The sequence below is a fragment of the Oratosquilla oratoria genome, chromosome 30, assembly GCF_046742065.1.
Source record: "Oratosquilla oratoria isolate Oo_2021 chromosome 30, ASM4674206v1, whole genome shotgun sequence".
Classification (NCBI taxonomy): Eukaryota; Metazoa; Arthropoda; class Malacostraca; order Stomatopoda; family Squillidae; genus Oratosquilla; species Oratosquilla oratoria.
Genome location: NC_134806.1, coordinates 38,355,024 through 38,377,523, shown reverse-complemented (window position 1 = coordinate 38,377,523; position 22,500 = coordinate 38,355,024). Strand labels below are relative to the sequence as shown.

At 41.3% G+C, this 22,500-nt stretch overlaps 1 protein-coding gene across 9 annotated transcripts in view; it reads right to left on the bottom strand.

Annotated features, from left to right (window-relative positions):
* The window catches only part of CASK (peripheral plasma membrane protein CASK), a 496,380-nt gene that overhangs the window by 437,753 nt on the left and 36,127 nt on the right, over positions 1–22,500 (bottom strand). For all 9 annotated transcript variants that reach the window (XM_076212777.1, XM_076212770.1, XM_076212774.1 and 6 more), the window contains exon 2: positions 13,324–14,698. In XM_076212777.1, coding sequence (XP_076068892.1) covers positions 13,324–13,920 — 597 coding nt within the window. In that variant the 5' untranslated portion in view covers positions 13,921–14,698. The remainder of the gene's footprint in view (positions 1–13,323; positions 14,699–22,500) is intronic.

The following is a 22,500-nucleotide window of genomic DNA, read 5'->3' as shown; positions in this document are numbered from 1 at the left end:
AGTAGGAGGAACCCTACAACAGTTAACACGAATTCCCACGCATAACTTCCAGTACACGTGAGACCGTTCCGTTTTCAAATCTGAAAAAGCCTTACGATTCATTAAATAAAAACAGTGACATATTTCCAGAATTACAACGGTATTTACTTTTTTATATATATCGTTCATTCCTTTTTCTAACTCTCCACTTTTAGAACAGCACAATATTAAACTTACTAACCACGTCTATGGTGGCTTCTTCAGCTGAATTGAATCACCTGGGTGTAGCATGAATACGTATCAGTATAATAAGCATATAACTGAAGATATTTTCCCACTTACAAGGGGGTAGCCGAACAAATTCATCAACCCCCCCGTCATACCTATTATATACGCATAGAAAGCTATTCAAATTATGTAAAATCTTATATGCATGCATATACGACAAGGAATGAACCACTTACAAGGGATTATAAAGGCGGAGCATGCCGACAGGAGACCTTTTGGTCCATATCCAGGTCGGATGCATAATAAACCTCACCCCACAAGCATAAAAACAAAATAAAATGAAGTAACATACAATAAGGAGAGTGAAATAAAATAGAATACAGTAAAATGAATAAAAAATAAGATAAATCAAAGTTAGATGAATAGATAGATAAATACCTTACTGAATAAATAAAATATAATAAAAAAATCTTCGTGAAATATAGACGCTATAAAGTTGATATACAGTAGGCTTAATTCTTTGAAAGTCTATCGAGGTCTCCATCAACTGGATGGAATCGCCTGACATCAGCCAGATTGATGATGATTGATGATTGATGATGATGATGATGATGATGATGATGATGATAGTAATAATAGATAATAAATCATGATGATGATGATGATGATGATGATGATGATGATGATGATGATGATGATGATGATGATGATGATGATGATGATGATGATGATGATGATGATGATGATGATGATGATGATGATGATGATGATGATGATGATGATGGTAATAATAGTAATAATAAATAAATCTTCATCATCATCATCATCATCATCATCATCATCATCATCATCATCATCATCAAGTACAGACAGCAAGAATCATAAGGTACCGACTGCCGTCAATCTCTTTGATTCATCCACGAGGAAGCAGCTACACAGCGACTTGGTTGATATTCTTTGTAGCTAAATAATCATTTAGATACTATGTTCTGCGGTCAAATTTGAGAGAATACAATCCAGTTTAACCGGGAACAATTGTACGCACTTTTAAACATTTCCTTATTTTTTATTAATTCAATTGTACAGAAATGAAATGTACATATTCTGTTTGGTAGAAAGAATTTTTCTGTACACTTTTAATTTTAATTAATTCGTGTGGTTTTTTAGGTAAATATTAAATTGAAAGCGAGTTGCCAACAACACGAGAATATTCTGTGGTGTCTTCCTACATATGTTCATATAGCTAAACTCACCCTGATGCGATAGTTTAGGAGCCAAAAAATATCTTATTAAAATATTCCGTTATTAATTTATCTACGATTTATCTATTTATTCATTCATTCACTTCTTATCCTTGTTGGTATCATTACGTGCTCTGGTGGTCCAATCAGAAGCGTGCTGGCCTCACATTTTCCTATACCCGAGTTCGAGTCCCGCACTCCTACCAGACTCCCAGGAGTGACTGTTTGTTACCTGTCCCAACAGTCCTTAAAACGCATAATAGGACAAAGGCCTCGGACAGAGCTACTCAGCGCCTCCCAGCGTGGACACCACCTCGGGTCCAGGTGGGAATAGTTCATTTGTTTCCAAGAACATCGTACCATTCACAGATACTATTCACCATGTACTATTTTCACTTCATGTTCTTCTCCCTAATAAAATTTACTAGTTTTTTTTTCTTCTGGAAAAAGACTTTTAATCATATAAAACAATATTTGGGTACAAATCTAAAACATTTTTTTCTCTCATTTTATTGCTGCGTGGGTCAAACGTTTGGTGTTTGTTTGATGCCGTATACCTACCCCCCGAATGCTGGTTGATGGTTTAATTGAATTTTGTCCATCTTTCAATTAATTAGGTTTACCCAATCTCATCATTCCGTATATGCGATTCAGGAGTTATTTTTTCTATAATTACTTATATATCAGTACCAGTCCAGTCTTTAATTAAAAAAGATACACAAAGTAAAACGTTTTACTAAATATTCACGAAGAATGAATACATATTAAGAGTACAGAAACTAAGAACTGACTAAAATCACAAAAACAATTGATCATTGGCAACGGTCAATAGTTAAAATGAATAAATAAAATAAATAAATAAATAAATAAATAAATAAATAAAATGTACTATACTGTTAAGAATAACTAAACCCTACTGTATTCGACGCAAAGACGTACTATTCCACTCAATCGGTCATGTTCATGGAACTAACACGTAACAAGTCCAGAAAAGACCTCATTTCTTTGGTTCGCTCACACAAATTCGTTTCTTTGCGTTTCAATCGAATTTGCATAAAAAGAGACAACCAAAAATTGTTTATGCAAATTGCATACGCAAGTGGCTAATGAACATACAGCACATTCGGAAGCAAGAATATGTTTTTAGTAATGTACACAAATAAACTCACACTTTTAATACAAACACACTTGGTATACATCCATGCATATGTGCGAACACGAAGAAATTTTTACAGTAAATGCAAACACACACACACACACACACACACACACACACACACACACACACACACACACACACACACACACACACACACACACACACACACACACACACACGAGCTACGAGCTCTCTTCCAGGAGGGAAATAGCTGTCGATCACGAGTCGAACACGTGATCCAAAAGACCAAGTGAAAAGTGAATACATACACACACACACACACACACACACACGAAAACACACGAAACCACATACACACACATAGAAACGAATGCGCAGTTCCTTGCATATATTCATACGTACACGTAGGTACACGCACACAAGACAACATACACGCAAAAGCACCCACCCACACACACACAATTGCATACACACAAAGCCAACTTTAAATAAAATGCTGTATATACATATCATGGTACATAAATCTTTGTATACAATTTTCTCGCTCCATTACCTCGGTTTCAACGTGCTGAATCAGGGATATGATATTCTTTCCATCGTTCTAGTCTTGTGAAAAAAAAAAAAAAAAATGCAACCAGCCAAACCAAACCTTATCTATTATCCTCCAGTCTCTCCCTCCCTCTCTACTACATATATATATATATATATATATTATATATATATATATATAATATATATATATATATATATTCAAAGTAACGCGAGGGCCAGCAAACCCGTACACACACACATAGACGCACACACACACATATACATACACGCACACGCGCGCACGTAATCACATACACACGCACACACACACACATACACTCACACACTTAAGCATATGCGCACTCGTAGATTATATACACATACTGTACCTAATTACAAAAAACGTATGTAAAAGCAGACGGTAATCTCGTGCAACTCGAATAACGTAAATAAATATTTCCTTTCCTGAAATTCATCTCCTTTATATCATTAATTAAGCTTCCAGTCTAAGTATTTCTTTTTCCTGGGGGGGGGGAGGGAAGGGGAGAGCATGATATTTGGATCTGAAGACTGGGACACTTTTAAGCGCAAGTGGAGATTCTCAGCCAAGGCGATTAAATCATTCACTAACTTGAGAGTTAATCCAAAATTCCTCAGTTAATCTTCATGTAAAGTCTGTTCCATCAAGCTGAAACGATCCAGACGTCCTGGGAGGTATCTGGAAGGTAATGTATTCTTTTGCGTCTGGAAACCAAGTCTTCATCTTGGGAATCCGGGAGACGTACACGTGTGTGTTTGTGTGTGTGTGTGTGTGTGTGTGTGTGTGTGTGTGTGTGTGTGTGTGTGTGTGTGTGTGTGTGTGTGTGTGTGTGTGTGCGCCCGTGTGTGTATGCCAGTGTGTGTGTGTGTGTGTGTGTGTGTGTGTGTGTGTGTGTGTGTGTGTGTGTGTGTGTGATGTGTGTGTGTCTGTGTGTGTGTGCGTGTGTGTACCTATGTATGTGTGCGTATGTTTACGCCTACTTAGACCTAGGCCTTCAATTTTGATCATTATGCTGCCTTCTTCCCAACCAAGAAAAAAAAAAAAAAACAGACTCTAATAGGCCTTACCATTTCAATGAACGTATCAACCGTCAGCCAATTAGCAATTAGCAACATGAAATTCGGCCCACCGCTTCTTTCATTACGATCAAGTAAATCACTCGTTAACAGGCTAAAGAAAGAAAAAGAAAATATAATAACCAGACACTCAAGGCCCTTAACAGATGGGAATCCACCTGTACCTAATTCTTATTATTTTTATGTTGTTGATGTTCTTTTTAACCCGTTATTTACCGAAGCCACGGGTAACTACGTGCCACTTAATAGCGATAAAAAAAAGGGGGGGGGGAGGAGGGGGACGTCGGTTTCATGCCGTCCAGAGTTTACGTTTCATTTGTCCCAGAAAAAATGGAGAAAGCAAGCGGAGACGACTGAGGCTCGAGAGGGTCCCACCGCGGAGAGGAAAAGATGTGGGGAAGTTGGATATTGTTGCAGCCATGTGGGTGGAGGCTCCTGGAATCTGTAGGTGGAAGAAAAGATGATTCCTGGATTCTGTAACTGGAAAGAGAGGGAGCTGCCTGGATACTGTACCTGGAAGGAGAGGGGGGGATACTGGATTATTCTTCGACGTTGTACCTAAAAGGACTGCAACTATAATGAGGGTCATGCCTGGATACTGCGGCTGGAAGGAATGAGATTCTTGGATAATGTTTTCTGGAAAGAGGAAGATGCCTGGATTTTGAGGCTGGGACATGGGAGATGCCTGTATGCTGATCTGAAATGAGGGGGATTCCTAGAAACTACAGCTTGAAGGAGGGAGATTCCTTGAAAGTGATGTTGAAAGGGATGGGAGATGCCTGGATGCTGCTGCTGGAAGGAGAGAGATACTTGGAGAGAGATGCCTGAATAATGTAGCTGGGGGGGGGGTAGAAGCCTGGAAGCTGTAGCTGAAAGGAGGAAGATGCTTCGAGTTTGTGGCTGAAAGGGGGGAGGTTTCTGAGTACTTTGGCAGGATGTAGATTCCTGGAAGCTGTTCTTGGAAGAAACGGAGTAGCTGGAAGCTGCGTCTGGAAGGAGGGAGATTCCCGGATGACGATACTGGAAGGAGTGGGTGATGCCTAGATTACTGCTGGAGGGAGGGAAACTCTTGGAAGCTACGGTCGTAGGGAGGTAGATGACTGGATACTGTAGCTGGAAGGAGGGAGATTCTTGGACGCTGTATGTATCTGGAAGGAGGAGGATATCTAGATGCTGAAGCTGGATGGAAGGGAGTGGCCGGATGATGATGCTGGAGGGAGTGTGAAATTCCTGGATGCTGTGGCCGGAAGGAGAGAGCTTCCTGGATGCTGTGGTCGGAAGGAGAGAGCTGTCTGGATGCTGTGGCTGGAAGAAGGGAGATGCCTGAACGATGTAGCTGGAAGCTGGGAGAGTCCTGAATGCTGTAACTGGAAGGAGGCAGGCGGCTGGATGCTGAAGTTGGAAGGAGGAAGATGCCTTGATGATGTAGCTAGGAGGGATATTCCTGGATGCTGTGGCTGGAAGAAGGAAAACGACTGGATTCTGTGGCTGGAATCAGGGAGATTCATGGGTCTTGAAGCTAGAATGGAGATTCCTGAATGTTTTGTCTGGAAGGAGGAAAATCCCTGGATATTGTGGCTGGAAGGAGGGAAATGCCTGGATGCTGATGCTGAAGAGATTCCTGGATGCTATGGCTGGAAGGAAGGAGACAGCTGGATGCCGTTGCTGGAAGGCAAATTCATGGATGCTGCGGCTGAAAGGAGGGAGATGCGTGGATGATGCAGTTGGAAGGAGGGAGACTCCTGGAAGTTGTGGCTGGAAGGAGGGAGACGGCTGGATGCTGTTGCTGGAAGGAGGGAAAACTCCTCCGTGCTGCGGCTGAAAGGAGGGGGACGCCTGGATGGTGCATTTGGAAGGATGGAGATTCCTGGAAGTTGTGCCTGAAGGAGGGAGACAGCTGGATGCTGTTTCTGGGAAGAAGATTCCTGGATGTTGCGGCTGAAAAGGGGAGACGCCTGGATACTGCTGTGGCTGAAAGGAGGGAGACGGATGCTGTTGCTGGGAGGGAAGATTTCTGGATCCTGTGGCTGGAAGGAGGGAGAATCTTGGATGATGATGAAAGGAGCGAAATTCCCGGATGCTGTGGCTGGAAGGAGGTAGATGCCTGGATGGTGTTGCTGGGATGGAGGTAGATTACTGGATGCTGCTGCTGAAAGGAGGGAGAGTCCTGGATGCTGATGCTGAAAGGAGGGAGACGGCTGGATACTGAATCTGGAAGTAGGGAGGTTTCTCGAAGCTATGGCTGGAAGGATGGAGATTCCTAAATGCTGATGCTCGAAGGAGTAGGATATGCCAGGATAATGCGGCTGGAAGAAGGGTGATGACTGGATGCTGTGGCTGTAAGGAGGGAGGCGGCTGGATGCTGTTGTTGGAGGCAGGGAAAACACCTCCGTGCTGCGGCTGAAAGGAGGGAGACGCCTGGATGGTGCATTTGGAAGGATGGAGATTCCTGGAAGTTGTGCCTGAAGGAGGGAGACAGCTGGATGCTGTTTCTGGGAAGAAGATTCCTGGATGTTGCGGCTGAAAAGGGGAGACGCCTGGATACTGCTGTGGTTGAAAGGCGGGAGACGGATGCTGTTGCTGGGAAGGAAAATTTCTGGATCCTGTGGCTGAAAGGGAGAATCTTGGATGATGCTGAAAAGAGCGAAATTCCCGGATGCTGTGGCTGGAAGGGGGTAGACGCCTGGATGGTGTTGCTGGGGTGGAGGTAGATTACTGGATGCTGCTGCTGAAAGGAGGGAGAGTCCTGGATGATGCTGATGCTGAAAGGAAGGAGACGGCTGGATACTGAATCTGGAAGTAGGGAGGTTTCTCGAAGCTATGGCTGGAAGGATGGAGATTCCTAGATGCTGATGCTCGAAGGAGTAGGATATGCCAGGATAATGCGGCTGGAAGAAGGGTGATGACTGGATGCTGTGGCTGGAAGAAGGTAGACGGCTGGATGTTCAAGCTGGGAAGGAGGAGGATGCCTGGATATTTTAACTAGAAGGTGGGGGACATGTTTGGATACTGCGGCTAGCAGGGAGATAACTGGATGCTGTTGCTGGAAAGAGGGAAACGGCTGGATGATGAAGCTGGAATGAGGGAGATGACTGGATGCTGTAGCTGGAGGGAGATGCTTGGATAATGTATCTGGAAGGATGCAGGCGGCTGGATACTGAGGCTGAAAGGAGGAAGATGACTGGACGCCGTTGCTGGAGGGAGATGCTTGGATACTATATCTGGAAGGATGGATGCTGCTGTATGCTGCTGGATGCTGCGGCTGGAAGGAGGGAGATGCCTGGAAGCTGTGGGTGGACAGATGGAGATTCCTGAATGCTTTGGTCTCTGTGAAATCGACCTTGAGATGACCGAGGAAGACCACGTTCTGGTTCATTTGTATTCTATGAACGTATCCATCTAGTTCCTGTTGAAATGTGTGTGTGTGTGTGTGTGTGTGTGTGTGTGTGTGTGTGTGTGTGTGTGTGTGTGTGTGTGTGTGTGTGTGTGTGTGTGTGTGTGTGTGTGTGTGTGTGCGTGCGTGTGTGTGTGTGTGCGTGCGTGCGTGTGTGTGTGTGTGTGTGTGTGCGTGCGTGCGTGCGTGCGTGTGTGTGTGTGTGTGTGTGTGTGTGTGTGTGTGTGTGTGTGTGTGTGTGTGTGTGTGTGTGTGTGTGTGTGTGTGTGTGTGTGTTTGTGATTTGGGCAAATGCGGGTCATGTGGAACAGCAGTGAAGCGGAAACTCGCACAGAGTGGAACGGTTTTAGTAGCTGGACGGTTGATTTAGTGAGGCAATCATTCTAGTGAGGGCTATCAGGTTAGTGGTATCTTTAGAACTTTTGACTTAGTGGACCATCGACTTCGGGAGATTCTTGAGTGAATGGGACTGTCGATTTAGTGAGAGTATATCTAGTGCAATTGCTGATATAGTGAAGCTGTCAATATAGTGGGACTGGCTAGTGAGATTCAATTTAGTGGAACGTTCGATTTGATTATACAATACGTTAAATAACTGTACATACATACATACATACATACATACATACATACATACACACACAAACACAAAACGATTCGGTGGTGCGGTTGGTAGAGTCCCCGACTGTCATTACTGAGGTTCGAATCCTGCCCAGGGCTGAAATAATTTCAGTATCGCTGCGCTTCGAGTCTTTACTCCAACTCTCTTGGGTGGGGAGTTGGGGTGTGTGTGTGCGTGTAAAGTCACAGCATTACCCATAGATCGGTCATACGAGCTCTAAGCTCTCTTCTAAGCTCTCTGCACTTGATCCAAAGACCAATGTGAATACACACACACACACACGTACATACATACATATTAAATATATAGCTACAAGCCATGGTGGAGCTGCATACATATTCGTGTGTGTACCGACGAAGTTCAGGATGAAAAGCTCAGTTCAGAGAATGGCGAGGTTAGGGGAGAAGCAAGACGTATTTTTTTTTTTTTTTTTTTTTTTTTTTTAGAGGAACCTGATTCAACATGTAGACAGAAGCAAATTACAAAATGGAGCAAATACTCGTAAAAATAGTTCCTGAAGCAGAGTCGGGCTGAGTACAGAGTACACCAGGTGTAATGGTAAGGACTAAGGGGTCGGTGTACATAGGAGTCATGTAATGTCGTCTCTGTACACTTGATGTATTGTACACTAACTGTGGCCTGGGTCCAGGAGCACGTTGTGTTGTCACTCGCTTCAAAAAAGTTCGGTCGCAAGCGTTACACGAACGAACACTTTTGAGAATTGAGCTTTTGAGATCTTTGTAAAGGAGCGTTTTTTCAGCCATGTCTCTAATTTCAGAATTGTTTGCCCCCGAGTGGCAATTACAACGTTACTTGAATGAAATAATCTGAAAAAGGAAACAGAACTTCATAACGTAATTGTATACGATGCGAGGAGGTCACCGGGATCAAACTTTATCTATCTTGTTTAACTGCTTCTTATGGGTAGAGAGGAGATGCGTATGAACTACAATCCCCATATATACAACATAATATGCCACATTTCCCATATAAAAAAATTGTATGTAGTATCTATTATCAATTACACTATCCTCTTTCACCTAGTGTTTAATTAGATTTAATAAAATTCGTATGATGAGCACCTAAGCATTTTATTTATATTTATTTATTTACCTATTTATTCATCTATTACTCAGTTTCTCTATTTATATATCTATTAGTCTAATTTAGCATCCGACCTCATTTTGGATCGAAAGATTCCCTGTCGACCTTCAAAACTTACATATGTAACTCACTATAAAATCTCTTTTGAATAACGTAGACATAAACAAATTTACAAGATAATCATAACACATTAGATACCCGAGCTCCCCCTTAGCTGAGTAGAAAGCCTCTACGAGGTAGTGCCAGTTAAAAGAAAATACCCAGCATGCAACGTTAGCACAAACGTGTTAGCAAAGTGCCATATGGCATCAATTGACACTAATTTCCTTTTGGACACTGCGAATTCGCTTCACCACAAAGATAGAAAAAAGGACGTCCCCAGATCTATCACGACCCCCAGACCTCGCCAGTGACCTGAATAAAAATCCCATTACGTTCAGCAGAATAAAATATTCACTGACAAACACCAACGCTCCTGAAATGTTGAAAAGTCAGATAAAGACACGCCCCTCAGTCTGAGACGGTTCTTGTGCTCTATATGCAAATGATATTACGATGCCATCCCTGCTCAATAACATGATATTCCAGGAGCCATATCACAATAAGAATATGTTAAATTTGACTTTTGGAGGATCCAAGACACATCAAGAGGACTCAGAACCTTTAGTGTATTCACTTTATACCTTGGCATAGAGTAAACGCCGCCAAAGACGAGGCTCCGGACAAGAAGGTAAGGGTCAAAGATGGGTTGCGAAAGCTATAGAGAAATAGAGCAACCTTAGGCAACAAACGGGATACGCGTATTTATATGCAAACATAGATAGAGTTAGGTCCTTACCCTATCTCTTCCTCCTCCTCCTCCTCCTCCTCCTCCTCCTCCTCCTCCTCCTCCTCTTCGTCCATTTTCTCTTCCCCCTGCTCCTCTTCCTTCCACTCCTCTTCTTCCTCCTCCTCCTCCTCCTTTTCTTCCTTCTCCTCTTCATCCTTCTCCTCATTCCCTCTTCCTCTTCTCGTTCCTCCTCTACTTCACTTTCCTTCTCCTCTTTTTCTTCCTCCCCTTCCTCCTCCTTCCCTTCCTCTTCATCATTATCCTACTTCTTCAGTTTCCTTCCTCTTCCAAATGTCATTTTCCTGCTCATCCTTCCCTTCCGCTTCCCCACTTTTCCTATTTCTTCTTCTTCTTTTGTTTTCCCGTTCCTCTTCCTCCTCCTCCCCTTCCTCTTCCTCCTCCTCCATTTCCCACGCCTACTTCTCTTCCTCCTGCCCCGCTTCCCATATCTCCTACTTCTCTTCTTCATTTTCTTCCTCCTCCTCCTCTTCCTCCTCCCCTTCCTCTTCCTCCTCCATTTCCCATGTCTACCTCTCTTCCTCCTCGTCCTCCTCCTCCTCCTCCTCCATCTCCACTTTCCACTTCTCCTCGTCCCCCTCCTCTTCCTCCCCGTCTTCCTCCTCCTCAAATGAAGCTGAAGACTTCACCATTGATGAGGAATTCTAGGAATGACTATCAAAACATCAACCCGCTCAGGTGTGGTTATCAGTATTCTGTGAAGAGGAAAGAATGAACATGAAAAAACAAAGCATCAGAGAAAACTTTTAAGACAATGAAAACAACAACGGAGACACAGAAAGGCGGCAGCAGAAGTCAAACCGAACGAAAAAAAAAAAAAAAAAAAAAAAAAAGTGGGGGATGGTGTGGGGTGGAAGCAAATTATCAAAAGAAATGAACGGGAAAAATGAGATCTAGAAACCCGAGTGGTGCATCAAGGGACGAAGAAAACTGAGGAAAATTAAACTAAGAGAAAAGACAGAGGGGAGGAAGGAGACGAAACAAGAGGCGTAAGTAATTACGGCCGTAAGAGGGTCAGAGGAGATGACACGTGAAGGAGAGGAGGCGACCGCAGGAAGAAAAAAAATATATGGTAATCCGCAATAACAGAATTAAAACGAGGCTGCAGGTACAAGGATCATAAGCCAAGACGAATAAAAAATTAAATAAGCGGAAGGAAAAGAAAGATAAGAAGTGGTATTAGTATTAGATGAAGGAGGAGGAGGGACGAGAATGAAGGGAGGGTAAAGAGGAGAGAGGAGGGGGAGAGAGAGAGGAGGGGGAGAGAGAGAGGAGAAAGGAAGGAGGAGAGAGAGAGGAGAAAGGAAGGAGGAGAGAAGGAGGAGAAAGGAAGGAGGAGGGAGGGAGGAGGGAAAGAGGAAAGAGGGAGAAGAAAGGAGGAGGGTTAGATGCTGAAGAGAAGAGGAGGTACGGGTGAGGATCACGGAGGATTAGAGAAGTGGAGGGAGGCGGAGGAGAGGGAAGAAGAGGAGGGAGAAGTGAAGGAGGAGGATAAGGGGGAGGAAGATAAGGAGTAGGAAGAGGAGGAAAAGAAGGAGGGGGAGGAGGGTAGAAGGAGGAGCAGGAGGAGGAGAAGGGGAGGAAGGAAAAAGAGAAAGAGGAGGAGGAGGAGAGAGAGAAGGGGGAAAGGGGAGGAGGGAGGAGGAGGAGAGGAGGGATTAGTAGAGGAGGAAGAAGAGGAAGGAAGGAGAAGGAAGAGGAGGGAGAGGGACAGAAAAAAGAGGAGGAGAAGGAGGAGGAGGAGGAAGAGGAGGAGGAGGAGAGGTAGAGGAGGAGAGGAGGAGGGGAAGAGGAGAGGAGGAGGTAGAAGAAGAGGTGAAAGAGGAGGTAGAGGGAGGGGGTTGTTGCAAAGAGTAACTTAGAAAAAGGACTTAGGATTAGCTTAACTGTTTATTTTAGATCATATGAAAAAAAAAAAAATAAAAGAACGAAATAAAAGATAAGGCGAAGACAGAAAGTGACCCTAAAATGGTAGGTCGTTCATCTAGATCCAATTTCGACCTAAGAAATGAATAAATAGAAAATGAAAATCTTTATGAATTAAAAAAAAAAAAAAATGCGGTGGGAAAGAATAACAAGGAGGTGCCGATGGAAATTAAAAACAGATTTGAAGCTCATCAGAAATAACAAGGACACCATCGAGATTATGAGTTACAATTAATTGAATATCATTAAGAAATCAGGAGAGAAAGCTGAAAAAGTAACAAATGACCTAATGAAAAGGACTATGTAGATTAAAAACAGGAATTATATATGTAAACCAAGGAAAATTACAAAACAAACGGCAGAGTTTATGGAAAAGAAAGAGAAACATGGATCGACTAAAGTAAACTATTCGGATATGTAAAGTTCAAGGGAAGATATGAAACTAGCTTTAAGAAGGTAGCAGATTTCTTTGACATACAGAAAGGAAGACACGATTAGATAGTCTATCAAGTCTATTTCAGGGAAAAAGGTAAAGAAGACGGTAAAATTGTCGTTGTGATCTAAATAATACGCCATCTTCAATACTTATCGCCTTCGGTTTGGCGTCATTTTGTAAGTTGTAGCCAATGCTTGGCAATACCTACTCTATCTTTATCTTATCTAACCTAACCTAATCTAACGTAACCTGACGTGCCCTAACGTAAGATAACGTAACGTTAAGTGACGTAACACAATCTAATCCAACCTAACCCAACACAACACAACCTAACCTAATGTAAGATAATCAAAAACTTAATGAAACACAGTAAATGACGGCAACGTCGGCGATAGCGTCGTCTTAATTGACTAAAGATATATTCAATGATGTTCGTGACGCGAGTCTGTCGCCGCCGCTCCACGAAGAACGAAAAGTTTTAGCTTTGCAAAAGGAAACCAAAAATATTTTTGATTTCCAGAATTTCCCCCCGGCAAATTAAATGGCACAGCTAACGAGAATATATCATCTCCTGAATTTTAAGACCTAAAGGTATTCATTAAAGAACTGAACAAAATTAATCAGTCTAACACATTTCAACGACATTAATTTTATCAAAATAAAAATATTGAAAAATAATGTCTAAATTAGCCATTCACGTTCAAAAAGCCTTTTTGCACGCTCTACTTACAGATATTAATAATTTCCAAGAGGAATATATTGAATTTGGTTATACTTACATAACACAACATAGCAGGAGACGTGAGGGGTGCTGAGTTCGCAGAGGGAGTCGTAGACGACGTAGGTAGACTGCAATCACACGAAGAAGACGAAGACGAAGACAAGAGATCGAAGGAACTGGAGACTGCTGACGGTGAAGTCGCCGAAGAGAGCCGCCGAACTGCCGAGGATTTCGACAGCGAGGATGAGGATGAGGAGGATAAGGAGGAGAAGGAGGAGGAGGAAGAGGAGGAGGTTGATGAACACTTGCTGGTGGAAGAGGCCACAGACGAGGAGGAGGAGCACCTGGCCCGGAAGAGTGTCTTTGCACGCGGCGAAGAGGATCCCCCGATCTTCCGGAGCGCTCGCAAAGTCTTTACACCGCACACTCTCGAACTGTCGAGGGTGTCGATCGTTCCTGGCGACGATGCCAGGGGCACTGGGCCACTCAGGGGGGTTCGGCTGCAAAGGCAGGGGGAGGGGAGGTCCTCAGAGCTGCTACTACGGTAAAAGCCTTCTTCACAAGGGCGCCAAGGAGCTGGAGCCAAGGAGGACGGTGAAGAGGAGGGTGCCTGCCATGGCGCCATGCTGGGTAAAGGCAGTAACCATGGTGGCATAATGGCTGAGTTTAAAACCGGCACTCTCTCCGGGGTGGGATTACTCCTGCCATGTTCCTTTCCGCTCGGGTGGTTTCCTTCCTGCCGATGTCCTTCTGGGTCTGGGAAAGGTCGATGGGCCTTCTAGTTCTTTAGACTTCCGGTTCGGTAACCTTACTTGAGCTTCCAACTTTTAGTTTTCTATTTCTGTTTTTTTTTTTTTTTTTTTTTTGGGGGGGGGTCACAGCTTCGGGTTTTATATCACTCTTGCGCTCGTCTTCAAGGCTCTCTTATCTTTCACCAATTTTCTAATTCTTCTTCTCTTTCTTTTATTCCTCTTTTACTTTCGCTGTATATCGTCCTCTCATTCGTCTTCCTGGCTCTCTCTTTTTCTTTTTTTATCTTTTATTTATTTACTTCACAACTTTTCTCTCTTTCTTTACCTTCACTCTCATTTCCTTTATCACAGCTACTCTTTCTACGTCGATTTCTTGTTTTTTTTTTATTAATTTTTCAAATAACTTTTTGATCTATTTATTTATTTATTTATATATTCATTCATTTATCTTTTTATTTTCTACTATTTTGTATTCACTTATTCATGTCTATATCTATTCCTTACCTACAATTTTTTCACAATTCTTGTCCTCTATTTCCTATATCCTCTTCTTTGCTTTTCCTCCTTCATCCTTTTCTATATTCTCTAACTCTTCTTGGATCTTTTGCGCTTCTTGTTTCTTTCGTATACTTCGACACCCGTTATTCCAAAGAAGAAGTACCATTCATCGGTAATCTATTCCTTATAAAAAACAAACAGTTCAGTTCTGATGCACAATTCACCTCAATTAAAGAATATATCACTGAAGACCAATTTCACCTTAACTCGCTAATCACTCACTCACCTACTCTTCTACGATCTTTCAAGACATTTCACCAACAGTTCTTCGATCTTTCAAGACATTTCACCAACAGCCTCAATTGCGCTGTCATAGTTTACATACACCACCACGATAATACACAATTCAGATCTCATCTCTTACCTAGACCATATTTAATTCAGATCTCATCTCTTACCTAGACCATATTTTCGCTGCATTTTTGGCATTATTTATATTCGCATTTATACTTGAGCTGACATATAATCCTCCTAAGATTTTTCAAAATATACAAGTGCCCTTGACTATATAATATGAACATAAATCCAAACGCAGACTGCCTCTTGCTTTCTTAGTCTTTCTTTCTCTCTCTCTCTCTCTCTCTCTCTCTCTCTCTCTCTCTCTCTCTCTCTCTCTCTCACACACACACACACGCACATAGATACTCGTAGAGTTTCAATCACAAACATAATCCAATATGCCTGCCTTATTCCTCTCGCTGAATACTGGAATTAATTATTGTGTATGCATATGCATATGAGTGTGTGTGTGTGTGTGTGTGTGTGTGTGTGTGTGTGTGTGTGTGTGTGTGTGTGTGTGTGTGTGTGTACCACACATACGAGTGTGTGTGTGTGTGTTTGTGAACGTGTGTACGTGTGTGTGCACGCGCGTGTGCGTTCATGTGTAAATGACTTAAATTATGTGTTAAATCTGATGAACGGGGCAAAGATGACTGAGTGGCCATCTTGAATTATGAAAATAACGAGACATTTCTCAGTCTCTATCATTTTTATATTTGCCATCCATAAATAACTGCGTTATTTCCTTCTTGTAATTACCTTCATCATTTTTCCTCTGTAGCTATTTATTTTGCCTTGCTTCTTTTTTTGAGGGACTTGTTCTTCTCTCTCTCTTTCTCTCTCTCTCTCTCTCTCTCTCTCTCTCTCTCTCTCTCTCTCTCTCTCTCTCTCTCTCTCTCTCTCTCTCTCTCTCTCTCTCTCTCTCTTATAAGGTCTTGTAAAGTGTAAAACATTGGATATATATATGATTTCCCTTGATAAACTTTCTTCTGGCTGAGCAGCATATTAGCATCTCAATAAAAAAATCCGAATCTACTCCTTAGACATACCTAACATAAGGACATTTTTGCGTGCCAAGTCCCATACTCTACTGTGAGATAGACACGATGAATCTGCAGCCACGCGATGACTTGGGCTCGAACCCTCTTATTCCAGTTACAAGAACACTGCCTTCCCTCACTTGAATAAAATCGCCTAGTGACAGAAAGAATAAATGTATGATTCGAATACAACCTCTAAAAGGCTCACTAAAATCAAGTCTTGGCGATAGAGTTTACGAGAACCAATGTCAGCACAGAACGAGAGAGCAATAATACGTGTTTGTAAAACTAAATAAATTAATAAATAATGATTGAAAAAATATATATATATTTACGTATATATAGACTAATAAATAATCAAATATATTACACTAACAATAAGTAAACAAATGTATATAAGACAAATAAAGAAAAGAAAATCGTTCCAAATAGGGAAAGCCAATGCAGTTTGCAACAATAAATTAGCAACAGTAATGATATTCATGATGAATAGAAATAAACAAGTAAATAAACAAATGTATATAAGACAAAGAAAAGAAAATCGTTCCAAATAGGGAAAGCTCAATGCAGTTTGCAAATGCGTCCCGGCCAAATGTCAAGAAGCTCCGAAAGAGTTGGTGACCGGAGGCGAGGGAACCACATCCATCACGAAGCCAATCCCATAATGTTCCCCCCGAAAGTTATCATCCAATCGTTTGTGTTGTTCGTCTTTCAAGTTTATTTTCCAAATACTCTTTGAACAAGATAAACAGCCGTTGTGTATTTACTTTATATTCATCTATATCTGTCTATATGTCAAAAGGTCTCTTCCCCGTCGTAAGGGAGGTAGCCAGCCAAGGCACATCCATCCCACACACACATTTGTTTCCCCATTCAAAAATATCTTTTAGCTCCTTGTGGATGTAGGACCTTAGCCTGTTTCCCACCCAATGCCTAGATTAGCAGAAATACAGAAACGTTAGTGTGTTTAGGGTTTCATGCCTTCCCCTGTGTTTACGGTCTCCATCATTCAATATATATATATATATATATTTATATATATATATATATATATATATATATATATGCATGAGAATAACCATGTACAGTAGACACACACACACACACACACACACACACACACACACACACACACACACACACACACACACACACACACACACAATAATTAGGAGTCTCTCTACATATGAGCTCTGAGTTTTTATCTGGAGCCAGTAATTACTATCAATTATGAGCCCAGCCCGTGATCCATGACAAGTGGTGAATCACAAAATGTCGTGCTAAACAATGACGAATTCCATTTCTGATCCTATTCCCGCATATCATTTTCCTTTTACATGTTTACTGCCTTATATTCTCATTATTTCATCTTCCCTAATTCCTCCACCAAAAAGAATATATATATATATATATATATATATATATATATATATATGTATATATATATATATATATATATATATATATCGTGAATACAAGTACTTTAATCTGAGTTTCTCATTTACCAATATTAACTCCATAATCACGATATTAAAAGAACATATATAAATAAGTACATCACTTTCACCTTCTTTGGTATGGAACCCAACGATCAAAGAAAGATAAACTTAAAAAAAAAAAAAAAGAGAAAAAAACATTATAATGAAATAAGGAACACGAGCGACCCTTGCATTTACGTCGGCCTAATCATCCCTCTTTTGTCCTCCAGGTGTGTCTAGTACTCGGTACCCCCGGAACTCAGAAAGGGGACACCCCGAGGGCCTCTTGAGCAAGTTGTCAAAGAACTCTGCTTCCAATTAAGACCTAAACATCTCAGAGGGTCTTATTGCTGCTATTCTTTCAGGCTCCTCTTCTCCTTCAGGTTACTCCTCTTTGGAATTTGACCTCGACTGAGAGGACGTGCCGGCGGACAAGGGGCTGCTTCAGATGGAAATGGGGAACAGGGAAAGTGATTAAAAAAAAAAAAAACAAAAAAAAAACGGGGAAGGGGAGAGAGAGGCATGGCGTCAAGAAATGAAAAAGGTCAATGTTATGATATATACTCGTATGTAAGTACGCATGTACGTGCGTGAGTACGTGCTTGCGTGTACGTGTTTACGCGTGCGTGTACACGTGTGTGTGTGCTGGCCTTTCCTCTAGTGGAGGGTAGCTTTTAGTATCTCCACAATTGTGTGGGGGAAGACTCAGAGCTCCTGGAGGAAATTGAGTCCGGAACCGATATCCTCTCCACGCCGATAGTCCTTGGCTGAGTATACGCAGGGTTCCATTATCCCATCTCCGGCCGTGTGTGTGTGTATGTGCGCGTTTGTGTGGACGGTAGGTGAGAGATGAATGAATATACCGGTCAGGAAGGACCTTAAGGGTATAAAAGATAAAGACAAGAGAGAAGGTAAAAAAATGTAGAAAAGGGGAAAGGAAAAAATTCTGGAACATGGAAGATATATATATAGAGGTAGGAGAGTATGTACATATGAAAGAAAATGGGAAGAGAGGCTGTGGGGAAAAAAGAGAGAAAAAAAGAGAAAAAAAGAGAGGAGGAAGCCCGACCTCAAGTGGAGGTGGGAGAGTGAGGGAATGCCGATGTTTTCAAGGCATTTTTTTTTTTTTTTTTGAGGGGGGGGGTGTCTAGTCTGTTATTATTCATCAAGGACCCTCAGTCGGGCCTGAAGAGAAAGACTTTCCTGTTGGGGAAATGTAAGGCAGACGCTATCGACTTTCACAAGGAATCTTGGGTCAACAATTCTTGTTTATAATGAAGATGGAAGTTTCCGAGGACAACTGAAAAGACCAAAGTTTCTTAGGTTGAGGACACAATTTCTTCTTCGTGATTTTCAATGGAACAGTTGGCTCTCAACTAGATGAAAATGATTCCTCCCCTCATCCCCCCATCCCCCCATACCCCCATCCCACTCACGGCATCTACAGTGCCACTGAAATTTATAGAGTACTTCCATTTGGATGTACAGTCAGCTTCTAAAGTCCTGTACAAAGGTATCTCCTGTTGTTGAACATTTCATATATGATACGGTAAATATATATTGAAATTATGTTTCCTTGTATTTCATGTATTTTTCATTAAAAAGAATTTACTGTAAAGTAAATGTCGTATAGAAAAGTATGTAAAATAATAAGAGTCATGTTATGAATATAAATCCAATTTTAATTATCGAGTATTCTATGTATTTTTCTAAACAAGATTTTTTTTCTGCAAAATAAATATTGCATATTTTGCTTATCAAATACTCAAACAGAACATGGCGCATGACTTCTGTTCTTATGTCTACATAATCCAGATTTGCTCAAATATGTAGAAGGCTAACGAAGTATATGGTCTACAGTGACAAGGAAATTAAATGAAGGTTAAAAAAAAGACAAATATTATATAATCAATGCAATGAATATGAGTAAAGAACCAAATTAAAGTAACATTTATTCTTCAAAAAAGAATACAAAATTTTTAGTAGAAAAAATATCCTCACAAATTCAAGCAAGCAAAAATCTTAAATGTAAAGATGACGATAATAGGGGGTGAAATAAAACGCATGGCAATAGAGAATGATCATTAGGAAATAAATTATTTCAGAAAATGCCAGCGATGTTTTTCGACTCGAATACTTCAATACATTTTCTAAATAAAATGTATTAACAAGCAACATGACTATTTATTTGTTCGATTTTATGTAGAAAATACGAATAGGAGGAATCAGCAATTAAAGATAATGAGAAGAACGAGCATGATTGGTAGGGGTGGTAGTGGTGATGATCGTGATGGTGGTGATGACAGTGGTTGTTGTGGTGGTGATGATGTTAGTAGTGGTGATGGTGGTGATGGTAGTGACGTGGTATTTGTGGTAGTGGCTGCGATGCTTTTGGTGGTGGTGATGATAATGGTGGTGGTGATGATGGGGATAATGTTGGTGGTGGTGGTGCCTGCCGCTAAGGGTTTCCACTTCGACCTTTTTGGAGTGTTCTTGTAAATACTGAAGAGGTCCACACAACACCATATCGCCTTAAAACAATAGCCCTAGTACCAACATTAACCCTTCCAAAAACAATAATAGATAACAATAGGGATTTCACCTGTTAATCCCCCCGCTTCTCCCCCTCCCCCCCAAAAAAATAACATCACCAGCACACCTCTCGTTGTTATTAATAATGAATAAAATAAATAAATAAATCTTTAATTTTCATCTCAAGTGGCCCCTCCCAACTGCCCTCGCCTTTAGTTTTCTTGTCGAACCATAGTTCCTTCTTCATGAAGATGAGATGGTCTTCGAGGACTCTTCCAGACCCTTTTTCTTCTTGGCTGGAGCCATCGAAGAAGAGGCATGTTGTGACGGAGCTCGCCTTCCACTGGTCTCAAAATGTTATATTGCTTTTTCACTCCTACTATAAACACGATATATAGTTTTATACGCCACACACACACACACACACACACACACACACACACACACACACACACACACACACACACACACACACACACACACACACACACACACACACACACACACACACACACACACACACACCGACTCGGTATACACACACACACACACACACACACACACACACACACACACACACACACACACACACACACACACACACACACACACACACACACACATATATATATATATATATATATAAATATATACTTAGGGCACTGGTTTTCTCTAGGGCAATTCTAGTTTACTTCAAATGTGCTAGTGCCTTTCACAATCTTGAGAGTGGTATACTTTAACTTAAGAAACACCTTCCTATTGTTAGTAGAGTCTGAATGACTACCCTATGTGTGTATATATATATATATATATATATATATATATATATATATATATATATATATATATATATATACAGTATATATTATATATATATATATATATATATATATACATATATATATATATGTATATATATATGTATATACATATACATTTATATATATAATTTCACATATGTATATACATGTTTTCACATATACATATCACACATTTGGGAAATTGGTTGGGAAACTCTCCTCCACATTTCATCATCAATTCAGGACGTGTGAGAACGAGGAGGTGCTTGGCGCTAGTGCCAAAAGGCACCCTGTTCAAAGTGGCAAAGGCACCATGAACAAGAGGACGATATGAAAAAAAAACAACGAAAATTACGGAAGGAGGTGGAATGCGAGAGGAAGAGGAGGAGGGCGGGAAGGGGGAGGGGGAGGAAGATGAAGGAGGAGGATGATGATGAGGAGGAGAAGAGAAAGGAGTAGGGTGGTGAGGAGGAGGAGGGTGAGGAGGAGGAGGGAAAGGAGGAGGGGGTGAGGATGAAATGTCATCAACATGGCAAGTTCGCGTCTCTCAAGGACGCGAAGAAACCATGCGGGTTGAGAACTCACGCGATAAAGACTGACGTCAATGATGATGGACACAGAGGCGCCTGAGAGACGGCGGACTCACGAAACTCGATGCATCACGAAAACCATCACAAAGTTTAGTAACTAGAGGAATGTGGCGATGGTGACAGGGGAAGGTATAGAAGGTAAATAGACTGATAATTAGGGAGGGCGCGGGGAGTGAGGAGAAGGAGGGAAAGAGGAGAGAGGGGAGGGGGGGAAATTGCCTGGGATCATAGTCAAAGAGAAGGTTTAATGGAAAAGGGATCTGACCAGGTTTTATGGCGGAGAGCGCAAAGTCTGTCAGATTAATGATAGAATTACTCAAGATCGGTTGTGTTATACTGAAGAAAATGTGAAATGAAAGGTGAGGGCGTGTAAAAAAAACGCTGACAAAACTATAAATTGCTCTAAGGGCGAGGGTAAAAAAAAAAAAAAAAATATATATATATATATATATATATATATATATATATATATATACATATATATATATAAATATGTATAAATATATATACAGTATTATATATGTATATATATATATATACATTATTATATATGTGTATATATATATATATATATATCATATATATGTATATAATATGCAATACAGAACAAAGGAAGCGCGCGATTGACAAATTTGAAAAGAAAAAAGAAATCAAATAATGAAAGACAGAACGTTCTCGTCTACTATTACATCTTCAGGAAACACAGAAGAAATAAAAGACGACAATACAAGTGCAGAAACCAAACAAATTGAGGAACACAGGAAGGCCACACAATGCCTACCTCCACCAAAGTCTGTGTCCAGGTTCCTTCCCTTGTCTAGTTTCTGTACATTTATTGTCACCTTTTCTTTGCTCTTTGTGCCCGGAAGATGTCATAATAGACGAAAATGCTCGCTCTTCCGTTATTTGATTTCCCAGAGGTTTTTTTCGGCAAGGACGGAGGGTGAGGAGGGAGGAGAGGGGAAGGATGGGGTGGAAAAGTGACATGAGGGGTATTAAGACTCCAAAACATGACTTGAGGGAGTGAGGAGTACAGGATTGGGGGTTTGGAGTTGGAGAATGGGTGTTTGGGGTTGGGAAGGAGGGATAGGGGTAGTAGGAGGGCCAAAGGGTGAGATGGGGGTTAGGATATATCTCCCAAACATGATCTGGGGTAGTGGGGTTCGGGGTTCGAGGTATGGGGTTGGGGATTAGGGGTTGGGGATT